This window comes from Nelumbo nucifera, chromosome 6, assembly GCF_055504915.1.
Source record: "Nelumbo nucifera cultivar China Antique chromosome 6, China Antique-T2T, whole genome shotgun sequence".
Lineage (NCBI taxonomy): Eukaryota > Viridiplantae > Streptophyta > Magnoliopsida > Proteales > Nelumbonaceae > Nelumbo > Nelumbo nucifera.
In genome coordinates, this window is record NC_142654.1 from 36,202,165 (window position 1) to 36,215,687 (window position 13,523).

Consider the following 13,523-nt stretch of genomic DNA (forward strand, 5'->3'; position numbering starts at 1 on the left):
ATGAGTAACTAGTGTCTGCATACATGTTTGAACAACTAAATGCATGAGGTTGGATTCAAATTTTTACAGCTGAAGCATAGGACGTATCAAGTTCACTGCTATATGTTTGAACAACTAAATGCATCTGGTTGGACTCAATTTTTTTTAACTTACTATTGTTTTCCTATAGAATAAGGTCCTTATTATGGATCAATGAATTTCAGATGGTATAGCATAGCAACATGTGATAAAGGTTTAATACCTTTGCAACTTTTCAAGTCATTTACAGATTGATCTGGTATAACATGCTGTGATCCAACTTCTAAAGCCATTTGCAAATTCCATTTTGGATAGCTGATTTTAGTTGAAAACCTTAATTATTGATCATCCGATTTCGGTTGAAAACATTAATTGATCATTTGATTTTAGTTGAAAACCTTATTAATATAGTACTTGAGTCAAGGTTCAAAGTATCGATACGTATCGGGAGCACCCCAATACGCCCCAACAGAAGGTGTATCGGGGTTCTGACCAGTTCAGGGGGTGAAGCCTTAAACCAGCCCCCTGAACCGATTTTGACAAAAAAAAGTAACTATACTGCTAGATATGCCCCTACCAACCTATCAGGCATATCGATATTTAGAACCTTAACTTGAGTTCAAACACAAATTAACTAAACACCTCTGATGCGCAATTGTTTAATACGACCCAATAGCTTATCACACAGTTTAGACATTCTATCTAAACTTTCCTTTTCGGACCAAACCACTTATTCAACTTCAGACGAAGTCTCTTCGGAAGATGACATTATATATGGCTCGAAGAAGACCAGGACTAGAACCATTGCCTTTGATGTTTACTCCACCAACGTTACTTTGAACAATATGCCTCTCCATCAACTCTACTCATTAGAAGAATTCACAACCTCCATCCTCTTAAATGTTAAAATATGAATCAATACATACCTTCCTTAATCCAATACAATGATGGATTTAGTCAAGAGTAGTTACCCGAGACCTTGCATAAACCCAAAACCGTTTGCCACGTGTCCTAGGCTGTTTAGATGCGAACACCCTACAAACCCCAATTCCACACGGACAATCCTTTGCTTCGTCTCCCACAAGAAGTTGCATCCTCTATTGGGGACGTATATTAAAGGACTAAATACAAGATACCAAGATTAATTACGTAATAAATTGTATACATAAGATGAAATCTAACTTACATAATAAGGAGTTAAGGACAAGCAAAAATCTTGCGCCCAAAGTTCTCATCCTTCCCATTCCGAGCAGTAACAATAATACACTCTCCAAGTCCACATTGGCAAAAAATCTTCATGTCGATTAGAATAAGGTAACACACGATTAGCATGTTAGTTTGATCAATGTAGGTAGGCGGGGTAACTAGGCAGGTTGGGAGGTGGCCCGGATGGGCAGGGTGGTTAGGCGGGCTGGGAGTGGCTTGGACGCACAGGATTGTTACTTGCTAGAAGGACTACTGGGGTGGCCTACATGGGAAGGGTGGCTAAGCGGGCTGGGGGGCTGGCCTAGTCACACGGGGTGGCTAGGTGGGCTAGGAGGCTGGCCTGGTCGTGTGGGGTAGCCAGGTAGGATAGGTGTCATGGACCTAGTCTCTTCTAGCATCGCGTGTGCCACTTGGCAGCAGTCCGTCGCTCTACAAGTCAGCTTTCCTTGGTTAGAGCACTCTCTTGGTTCTTACGACCAAGTAGCTTATCAACTCGTCCTTCACACTAAGGCACACACTTAGGCAATTAAGCACAAAAAACACAAGGAAAGAGAGAGAGATGGAGAATTCAAAGAACTCTTTGTATTACTCAAGAGAGGGATAGAATGCTTGATTGCTTGCTTACTTCTTGTTTCTCTGCTTCCTTACTTGATGCAAATGAGGGAGGGGCCCCCTTTTATAGGCACCTCCACCTTCTTAAAGGGTTTCTCTAGAACTATGTACACTTAGCATTATCTAGAAGTACTTCTAAAACATTCTACCTTCTATACTCTTCTAGGGGATGCCTTTTCCATAAGATACAAGAACACCCTAGAGGAAGTCTAGATTGCTCCCAACCCCTCTACGTTGTTCCACAAGGTTCTAGAGAGTTCCACTAACATCTAGACCCTTATAGACACATGGAGAACACTCCAAAACACCCCAGAAACATGCTGAATTGGCTAGAAGCCTCAAGAAACATCTAGAAAGCCTCTAGCCAAGCACCCCATTGTGTCACTTCGTGACATAGGGGTGGCCTAGAAGGGCGAAGTGGCCAAGCGGGTTGGGGGGTGGCCTGGCCATGTAGAACTGCTAGGCGAGCTTCAGGGTGGCCTGGGGCGCGTTGGGTTGCTAGGCATGCTATTGGGGTAGCCTGTCTGGGCAGTTGGCTAGGCGGGATAGGGGGATGGCCTAGGCATGCATGCAGGGTGGGTAGGCAAGCTGGGGGTGGTCATGGTGCTTGAGTGGCTATGTGGGCTTGGGGGTAGCCTGGAGGTATCAGTTGACCATGCAATGGCCATCGCTGGGGCATTTCATCAAACAAGTGTGGATCATTTACTCGTTTTACTTGTCCGATGATGGCCATTGGTGGGAAACTTTGGGGTAGTCGTCGCTACGTCGCTGCTAGATCATTAGTGGCCGTCGGTATCCATTAGTACTCGTCATTCACCGAGCTCAACCCCACCTTCATTCAACTAGATCTGCTTCAGTCATTGGCCTTTGAAAACCAGGACCAAACTCAACCCCACCTAGTTATCATCGATCATGGCCCAATTGTAGATGAAAGCAGAGGGGCATTTTCGACCACAAAGGGTAGTCATGTTATTTTTTCAAAATGTAACAATCAGTAGTGCGACATGTGAGCCGATTGAGATGGATTTTGATGGAACACTAACAGTAGGGATATACTTAATCAATTGTCAGAAAACTTAAGGGTACCCACATGGAATATGAAAACAGTAGGGATATATTTAACCAATTTCACAAAACTCAGGGGTAGTTTAAGAGATTTACCTTTTTTTTTATATCTTTTGAAGTGATACACAATAGGGGTAGGGGGGGCAGCCCATCCCCCAACCCAGGTGTAGGCGGGATTTGATCCCAAGTCTTCGCTACAACCAATAGGAGACCTTACCAACCAGCTAGTTGGCATCTTGCAAATTTTGGTTCTAAGATTTTGTTAATTGTTTTCACTTCTGATTTTTGTTTGTTCCGAGCAAACTCAAACCCAAATCATTATTTTATTAATAATATGTACTGGTTTTTCAATTTTTATAATTTCTATTATATTTATGTAAGGGCAAATTTGATAGATAATATATAAGATATATTTAGTTAAAATTTAAAACACTTGATTTATTATCATATAAATATATTATTATGAAAAATAATATATATATTTATATATTTATATTAGTATAATTGGGCCTATCGTGTCAGGCCCTATTATCCCAATTATTTAGGACATGCTTTATAACGTGGATGAGATTTTAGGTGGTGCAGATCCATCCACGCCATGCCATTATTTGCAAATGCTCTATACTGTGGACAAATTGGCTAGACTGAAACAATCCACATCCAAACTGGCATTTTGCTAGATGTGTGGATCAATTCACACTGTGTATTGATTCCATATATCTCACATACAACATGTTAGATGATTTATACAATCGATCAAGTATAAAATATTAATATATTTTATATATAATATAACTAATACAAAAATAATACAAAATAATTAGAGTAATAGAGATAAAACATCAATATATATTTATTAATAAATATAAAAAAATAAAAGTCAGATGAAAATATTGGAAGATAAAATATACCAAATATGTAATATGTAATATTAAAACTCATCAAAATTAAAAAAGATTAATAAAAATAATAAAAAGTACAAGTATTTAAAAAATTGTACCAATATTATTTTAGTATAACAAAAATTACTACATTTTAGTAAAAGTTGATAAAACTAATGAAATTTACTAAAATATACAAAAAATATAGGGAAACCAAATAATGGAGAAACATTGTATCATGGTGTGGGGGCAAAACCAATGTGGACAGGTGTCATCCATAAGGATGAAAAATTGAGAGATGAACAAGATTGGTCCACGATCCACACCCTGGCGAACAGAATATTCATTTCATCTTGTGGAAAGGATCGAAATGGTCCATCCACAAGACGAACACAATTTTGAACGCAACCTTCATTGAGAGTCTGAGACCGTGTAGTAGGGCTGCTCACGGGTCGAGTTGGGTCGGCTTATTAGTTTTTTTCAACCGACCTGACCTGGTCGAGTTATCTAAAGATTAAACTGAAACCCTCTATTAAGCAAAACTGACCTGGTCGATTTAGGTTAGTTTTAGTTTAAATATATATTCGGAAATATACATATTATATATAATATTTTAAAATATATTTTCTGGAAATATAGTTAAAACTGAAATATACATTTTAGAAATATATATATTTAAAACCAATATATATATATATATATATATATATATATATATATATTTAAAACTGAAATATACATATTATATATGATATTTCAGTGAGAATATATTTATAGATAAAACCGAACCGAATTATCGGTTTACCCATCTTTCAAACTTGACCGAAACTGATCGGTGGTGAAGAAAAATTGGCCAAATCGAGTTGGATCGGGCTGGGTTGATCGGTTTGGTTGGTTTGAATTTATTTGTGAACAGCCCTACTGTGTACAATCTATGATTTTATCCCAGTTAAAAATGGGTTCTGAGTGAAACACCTTGTCCCAATCCTCGGACCCTGAACAACCCTATCTATTCTACCATTGCCATTCGATTCAGTTCGAACCAAATGATCAGATCATTTAGGCTAAGAATTGACAACCAAACAGGTTATTGAGATGGTTGGTGGGAAATTTATAATTTATTTGCCTCACAAATTGTTATTGTTTTTTATAAATGTATTGCCCCAAATCCCACCTATGATGCAATATCCTTTCAATCGCTGATTAGGGGTGTCAACGGTATTTAAAAATCCGATTTTGAATTCAAGATTCAACATAATCAAATCAAATTTGAATAATTCGAATATCTAATCATTTGAATTCGGATATAGCCTTATTCGATTCGATAAATATCCGAATTCAACTGATTATTTAATCCTTATATATAAATATAAAATATTTAAATATTTTATATAATTTATATATACAATAATTAAGATATTTATATAAATAATTAACTGATTAAATTTGAATTCAAATATTAATTCCCAATATCCATGGGATATCATCGAATTTTCTAATCAGATTTGAATTGAGATATTACTCGATCCGATTCGTTTACACCCCTACTGGCCCCGTCACTCATTTGCAAAAAACTGTTGCCTTCCGGTCCGAATAAATAGTCTCCACTATTGTTTTTGCGTGTGCGTGTATGTGTTAAAAAAGATGTCTACTATTCAAATGCAAATATACTGTAGTAGTCTACATTCTGTGACTGTGAGTCTGTAACATGGCTTCAAATAAATATATAGTCTCCACTCTCCACTCAAAAACTCGGCCACTCTTCTACCAAAGAAGAAAAATTAACAGTTCGTACACCGTAATTCCCAGCATTTTCACAGGTTCGGAGACATATATTATATCTACCTGACTCCCTCAGGAGATATTTATGTGGCTACTCAATACACGAAGAACTGTGCTTTGGAGGAGAATTGGCTTTACTCCAGTCGCCTCCCTGGTTATTGAATTGTTTTGTTTTAGTCAAGGAGATATTTATGTGGCCAGGTAAATCGTAAAAGTAAAACTAATTAATTCACCCAGGTAAAACATAAAAGTAAAAATGTAAAGCAGAATTCCCTGTCTTACGACTTTCATGCATCCGGCCGGAGAGATGGAAATCCTAGTGCAAATGCAGGGGTCCATCGTCACCCGTCCTGGGCTTCCCGTACTGGAGGCACAAGTTAAATAATACGTTTCGTTCTTAGATCAAATGGTTAGAACGAAGTTGCACTTATTTGATTGACTCAAATGAATTATACAACTCAAACTTCGAATTGACAGTGACAATGTGCATTCTGGGTTCCATCCATCTCGCACAGTATGCACTTTCACGCATTTAATGCAATATATATATGGTAGTAGTAGAACTCGTCATAATATATAAAACAAATATCTACACATTTATTATCCATACATGATACTTGCAGTATTCTCCACTTGGCCTCTGGTAGTACTATTTAAATTCACCTCACCGGCCACTTGAATGCTTTAAGCCAAGTGAACTCATGAAGATTAAATCCCATCTCCAAAGTCTTAGCGCCACTGAAGCAGTAACCACTGTGCAGCACCTGGTTTTCGAGTGCTTTGGACATCTTTCAAACAGTTCACATGCATCAAGGCAATATATAGTAGGTGGCAGTAGTGCTAGCTACTTACACTTGGTAGCCCCCTTTTCCCTCTACAAGTTGCATCGTTGCATGTGTCTCACTCTGTTTGGTAGCTCTCACCTCTTTCACTCTTAAATGCTCGTTTTCCTCCACGCTTCACACATTCCCAGGCTTAGCTTTTCTGTGTTGTCGTCTTCTTCTTCTTTTTCTCCTTCTCTTCTGAACCCAAGTTCCCCACACATTCTTCCATTGTGTCTTCCAAGTTCCTCTCAACTCTCAAGGGTGCTATTGTGGTAGCTAGAAAGGCTCTTGCTTATAGTAGTTTTGCAGAAATGGTGGATTTTGGAGGTGGGGTTTTATTAGGAGTCATGAGCAAAGCATTTTTCGCTGCACTCGCTTGCATCTTTGCGTTAGGTAAGTACAGTTCTTTCTTTTTCCCCACCTTGATCCTTGAATCCATCAACCTTCATCACGGTTTCTTTTTCTTGTGGGGTTCTTCCCTCACCGACTCCTATGCATGCCGATCATGGATTATCTCTGATCTTTGCTTTACTGCAGGAGGGGCCCTTGTGGGAACAATTACAGGTGCAGTTAAGGGCCAGACAACAGAAACCGGGTTCTTTCGTGGGGCAGGAATTGGTGCAATATCAGGTGCAGTTCTGGCTGTTGAGTTGCTTGAATCTTGTCTCGTCGATGGTGCAGACTTGTTATCCAAGGTCAGTTGATAGCTCATAGCTCACTGTAGAAGCTTTTTTCTGTAAGTCGAACAAACTATTGCATTAGCTTCCCATAAAATAACATGTTTTAGCCTTCTGACGAGAAACCATCAGCAGCTCTCCGTTTCCTTCCCTGATCCCTGCTAACAAACCGATCGAAACAAAACATCTCCAATAAACTCAGTACAAAATGGTTTAACACAGTCTATATATCATATAAAAAAAAGTCAGCTCACCGTAGAAATTGATAACATATAATGGTGGAGATGCAGCAGATTGTCCGGCCGAGTCGTTGTCATACTTTTTCTTGTTTGGGTGAAAAAGTCATCTTCATACTGGTCTCACCTAGACTTGTTCATTAATTACCTATATAGCGAGTGCCAACTAGTGTCCCCTCTCCTTTTCAACCATCCCTGACCTTGACACTTGATGCTAGTTAGTATTGAGCTGGACACCAGTCTCAGAAGGAGGAATCTTGTAGTCTTGGGACTAAGTAGTTAAGGAGTTATTGTGAATGCTGAATGGAGTTGGGACGAGACGTGGATGGCCTTAGACAGTCTGGCTTTGCTTGTACCAAGTCTCAGCTGCCTTGATCAGAAATGGCGTAGCCCAATCCAAACAGTGCACCCAACAGTAGGACTCCGTCATCCATACGGTACTCTTGCCTACGTCGGCACTGTGACTAGCTTGTTCATGAGGATTGAGGACTACGCTACGGCCTCCTGAGTCCAGACTGCTGTGTTTAGTTTTTTGGGATAAGTAGCTTTTTCGGTACCAATAACTCTCCTGTGCAGATCTGATCTGATCTGATGGATGATGAAAAAGGACAAAGAAATCTCAAGTGGGTCCCACTAATTCAATGTGTGACGTAGGCGTCGGAGATGGTTTGGTGTGGTCTTCATGGCGAGTGGGTCCCACATTTTCCACGTACATTGCCATGCATTGATCTTTGCTCATTCGTATTTTCCGAAGCATTTATGGTTCTTTCTTTGGCTCTCCATGATATGCCACCTTTCGTCGAAATTCGGTCCCAAGCAAGGGGACCCAAGTTCCCACAATGAAAAATTGTCAAACACCTAACGGTCAATCCTCTGATCTGCCATGGACTCTTTAGGTTGTTTCACATCTCTCTCTCTCTCATCTCATCTGGCATTCTGGTGTGCATGTGCTGTGATGCACAGGTTGCTCTATTTGGAAGCTTGTTAGATGGAAAGGTTTTCCGCGAATGGGTGAGCCCTGCAATGCTAAAGGCTTACCAATGGCAAGTAAGTATATTAAGACCCCAACAGCTACTGTGCTACCCACCCCGATTTGTCTCATTTAATCAACTAACTTTAATATGTAACAACAAAATTCCAGGTTAGCACCCTCGAGACAAATTACTTAGAGATCTCAGACATTTATGACATCGATAGCACTAGAGGGATGCCTCCCAACTTGGTCAACAAGCTCCCTAAGTTCACTTTCACCACTACCAAGATGATACACCCATGGGATGAGAGATCTTGTACAATCTGCTTACAGGTAGCGGACTCTACTTTTATACGTGCTTATAGGTAGTTGAGGTCCTCAACTCAAACTTTGAGTGAATTGATATTCTTTCTTCTGTTGTTTCTATTAGGATTTCAAGGAAGGTGACCATGCAAGGAAACTTCCCAATTGTAGGCATTTCTTTCATTTGCTTTGCATTGATGGATGGCTAGTTCGGCATGGATCTTGCCCTATTTGTAGAACGGATGTTTGATGCAAAAGACAGAAAGGAAACCCAAAGAAATTACAGTTGTTAGCTGGTCCTAAGGAAGGAAAACAAACAGAAGGAATGAATCTGCATTTTCACGACTTCCCTACAATATCTCCTATGTTCAATAGAAAATTTGAATTCTATTATTGTTCTTGTCTTATAATAACAATGTTTTATATGTGTATGTTTGCAATGGGCTTTAGCCCCCATATGGGCCAAGTGCAATATGCTAGACCTAGTCAGCGGGTTAATGGGTTACTGATAGGGTGTAGATAGGACCCACTATGACACAATGTGGAGAATGTGCCTTATGACCAATTCAACATCAGCAAGTGTCAAGTGAATAGGCCAGGACAAAAAACAGAAAATACATTGAAATTACTTACTCTTGCAAAGATAATTTTTGTTGCCAAATTAATTATATAAAAATGCCATCTTCTTCTCTTAAATCTTCTATTTGATTGAACAACTGCAAATCCCACCTTGTTATATTTTTGTCAAGTTACTTCTGCCAAAGAAGGTTAAAATGTCACTAATCGCCTTGAATTATCCATATTATACTCTTCTATACAAAGTTGGAATATATAGTCTCCCCTTAGGCTCAGTTTGGAAGGAGTATAAGTGCATAAATTCTGATTGACTTTGCTTTAGATTTAACTTTGTCTTATCTTATTTGTTTATTGAAAATAAAATAGGAAAAAAAATGATGTAACATGCACCTTATATGCAAGAGATTGGAGATAGGAGGGTTATTTGTTTGAAAGTGAGGTAGTAAGAAAGATGATGTAATCTCAATTTTATACAGAGAGAATTGAGGTGGTAGGAAAGTGGTGCAAGTTTTGCATCGGTTTTAGAGATGCAAATTTTGCACTGCCAATGAGCAAAATAAAACACTGGAACAATGCACGTACCTACTAAAACCCTTAAACCCCTAAATATTTACTAGAACTTCACTTGCCATGGCCTAAATAACTACTAAAATTTCCCTTCTTAATTGACATGGCATTATTAAGGTTTCCCTTAATCATGCAAAAGACTAAAATATAAATTCTCAACTCTTTCCCAATAATGATATAAAACATGGAGGTAGGCCCACGGGCCATGCCGCCCTCCCCAGTGAATAGTTTGGGGGTCGGCCCGGTACTGCCCACAGACTAAGCCCGTGTGGGCCCGTGCTGTGCCATGGGCCGGGCTGGTCTGTGGCCAAACCTTGGCTCAAGCTGGGCTATGGATCGAGCCAAAGTTATTTTTGTCTATTTATTTAAAATCATTGAAAACAATTAAAATTTTAATTTTATATTAATTTTGATGTATATAATTGCTTATATATTAATTAAATAAATTAGTATATATATATATATATATATATATATATATATATATATATATATATATATTGTTTCGTATCAGTCTGACTCATGGACCTAAAATCTTAGGCCCAGTACAATACAGACCATTGTGTTGGACTTGACACAACCCACATGCCATCGTGTCGGACCAATCTAAAATCGGGCCGAGCAACGAGTGGCATGGCCCGATTTAGACCTCTACATGAAATACTTGTAGGTGTAGAAATGATGAAGGTGGAGGATGGGTGGTGTTGGGTTTATAAGCATGGTGTTTAACACACTAAACACAATGATGTTGGAAGCCTAAACATTTGTACATAAAACATCCATTGGAAATTGGAAAGAGTAATGTTTTGGCACACAATACGTTACATGATGGTTTATTGTAGTTTTAAATGCACTAGTGTCATTAGGTGACACAAATAATAAAATGAATTCAGATCTTGTCACAGTAGATGGTCCCAACAGCCTTTGCAACCATACAACCTTAATATATGAGTTGGGACCACTGACACCGCATCTTACTATAAAATTGGGCCCATCATAAAAGTGGGACCCATCATACATGCAATGTGTGGTGTCAGATATTATTAGTAGGGTGTTGGAATTTGTTTCGGTGGAAAGTGATTCGGACTCCTAATGTTGATTGAAAAGGCTATTGGAACCTGCAGTGGCTGTTGGGACCATTGTTGGACCCTGTGTTGGGACTTGATTAGGGCTCACATAGAACGACGGAAATAGAAATTCTCCCATGCACATACCTTAATGCAGAATGTGAATTGACATCTGTTATATGTAATCGTAGAGTCTAAAAGAATACAACCTACAGTTTCAAACACCACTAGGGTTCAAAGTATCCATGCATCTCTCTATATTGATAAAGGTTATTTATTACTTTAAACCATGCGTTTTTAATATTTTTTAGTTTTTTTCGTCTAATTTCAATTTATCTACGTTTTTATTTATATTATTTATTAAAAAAGGTTATATGTTACACCCGATACAAAATGTATCGTACCGCTACTTTGAACGTTAGACACGACCCAAGTTGTAAATGAGGGCTGAAGGGGGTTACGAATGCTTAATACTGACGTAGCCGTAGGGCGAATAATGTAGGTTTAAGGAGTGGAGTGAGTACGCAAGTGCAATTACTATATATACAAAGGGGGGCACATTAATTGTGGGGCGTGGAATTTGCACCAAATAGGGGTCAATGTACGTTTTGTTTATCTTAGATGCATGAAGACTTGAGAGTAGGAATCTCCCAAAAACAAAAATGGGGTATACATCTGAGAACAGGACATCTAACTATACATGAAAAAGGAAAGGGTTAACTGAAAGCAATAGCTGTTCAGGGTCTGTGGACCAATGAAATATAACTGTAATAAAATATATGAGGCCCATATTTCTCACAATGGGACCTATGAATTTATTACTGGCGATTTCAGATCTGTGCCCCCTTGTGGGGCGCCCCACAACGTCCTACAGTATATCCCTGTTGTATATTAGAAATATCTCCCGATGATGGTTTCAGAATCGATGATGTCATCATCGGGAGATGTTCCCAATACACAGCAAGGATGTGTTGTGGGACGTTGTGGGACGCCCCATTGTGGGGCACAGATGTGAACTCATTACTGGCATGGAGTGTTATCTTTGGTTCCATAGCCTGTTGAACAGCCATCATGCTTAGCTAATCCAAATTAACATTACATCTAGAAGATCTTCCATATATTTATGGTAAATTCATAGAAGATATTCCCTATGTATGAATGGATGCTATGCTCTTATAGTAGAATTCAGATCTTCTACCCACAAGAATTCTACGCACACCAACACATAGGGGTGGCAATTTCCCCGGTCCCTGATGGGTACTCGGGCGATCCCTGAATCTCCGATCAAGTTCAGGGATGGGGATGGGGAATGCAATCCCTGCCCTGACCCAGCCCAGATTAATATATATATATATATATATATATAATTATGTATAATATAATATTATATATATTATAACTTTATATAATATTATTCATTTTTAAAATATTAATTATTAAAACTTAAAAAATAGTAAAAGTGTAAAACACTAAACTAAAACCCTTGATAGAGAGAAGAGAGAAGTCGAGAACTCTCAACTCTGTCTTTGGAACAACTAAATCAGTGAACTCTAGCTTCATGCGTGCCTTCGTCTTCCTTTGTCTTCGACTCTTCGTCGTTGAATCACTGATTTGCCGACTGCCGTCGCTGTCGCCACCGTTGACGTCAAAAGACTTAGAACCCTAGCCTCATGCCTTATCGAGTGATAGAAAAGAGATACTCAAAGAAGAGTTTCAGTTATCAGTCCTTCTAACCTTCGTCTATGGTCACTGACCGCCGTCGCCTGTCGGACTCTCTCTCTCGTCACCGACCTCAACTCTCCCAATGGTCCTCTCTCTCTCTCTCTCTCTCTCAGTCTCAACCTCTCAGTCCGTTGGGGATTCGGGTCTCCAATGGGGAATTCATCCCTATCAAGGTCGGGGATGGAGGGGGGATTCCTTTCCCCGTCGGGAATCAGGGACAGGGACAGAGGATGATTTGGGGGTCGGGGTCGGGGTCGGGGATGGAGAATGTAATCCCCACCCCGAACTCGCCCCGTTGCCATTCCTACCTACACACATAACACTACGATTGTACCTTGGGAGTATATCCCCTTGAATGGTAACATGTAAATAAGGGAGATGCTGTCAATGCACATCTGTAGTGAGGCGTGGGTAAGAGATCCAAACTACTTACAATGTTTACACGCTTTTTAGGAAATTCAGACTGATCATATATATATATATATATATATATATATATATATATATATATATATATTCCATGTATCATTAGTAATATGCTACAATGGAAAACAAAATTTTATACGTGATTGAAAGAAAGCTTCTCCTAGCGCCCAAGTCTTTTCCTTTCATAGTACCATACCTAGTGTTTGAGAACACCATGTTCGTGACAAAGTTCAATGCCCTGGTTTCGGGGAAACTTCAATTGGAAAGTGCTTATGAATGGGTTGTGACTAAGAAAACTTGAAGATCATCAGAACCCAATTATTAGCAATGGTCAAGAGATAAGGACTAAGGGTGTCAATGGACCGGTTTTAGATTAGACTCCGTCTAGTTTAAAATCAATTTGGATGGACCAACAAGACATATTGGATTGGACCAATCTGGTCCAAAATATTTATAAGATTGGATTGGACCTAGTTCGTATGTAACAATTTTATATTGGATTGGGTTGGACTAAGCCAATATCTGATCCATTGATATAAGATAAGAATATATGTGTTAATGGACCAGGTTTGGGTTGAAACCAATCTA

At 39.0% G+C, this 13,523-nt stretch overlaps 1 protein-coding gene across 1 annotated transcript; it reads left to right on the plus strand.

Moving 5' to 3' along the window:
* Positions 1–6,249: 6,249 nt before the first annotated feature.
* Positions 6,250–9,054, plus strand: LOC104608799 (NEP1-interacting protein 1-like). The gene is made up of 5 exons (XM_019199666.2): positions 6,250–6,781; positions 6,926–7,083; positions 8,265–8,348; positions 8,443–8,607; positions 8,705–9,054. The coding sequence occupies exons 1-5, from the start codon at positions 6,700–6,702 to the stop codon at positions 8,825–8,827; spliced, it is 612 nt and encodes a 203-aa protein (XP_019055211.1). The 5' UTR covers positions 6,250–6,699; the 3' UTR covers positions 8,828–9,054.
* Positions 9,055–13,523: the final 4,469 nt, after the last annotated feature.

Coding starts and splice junctions, on each gene's coding strand:
- LOC104608799 (XM_019199666.2), top strand. CDS start 6,700: ATGGTGGATTTTGGAGGTGGGGTTTTATTAGGAGTCATGAGCAAAGCA. Junction 8,349..8,442: donor TAAAGGCTTACCAATGGCAA/GTAAGTATATTA, acceptor ACAAAATTCCAG/GTTAGCACCCTCGAGACAAA. Junction 8,608..8,704: donor CTTGTACAATCTGCTTACAG/GTAGCGGACTCT, acceptor TGTTTCTATTAG/GATTTCAAGGAAGGTGACCA.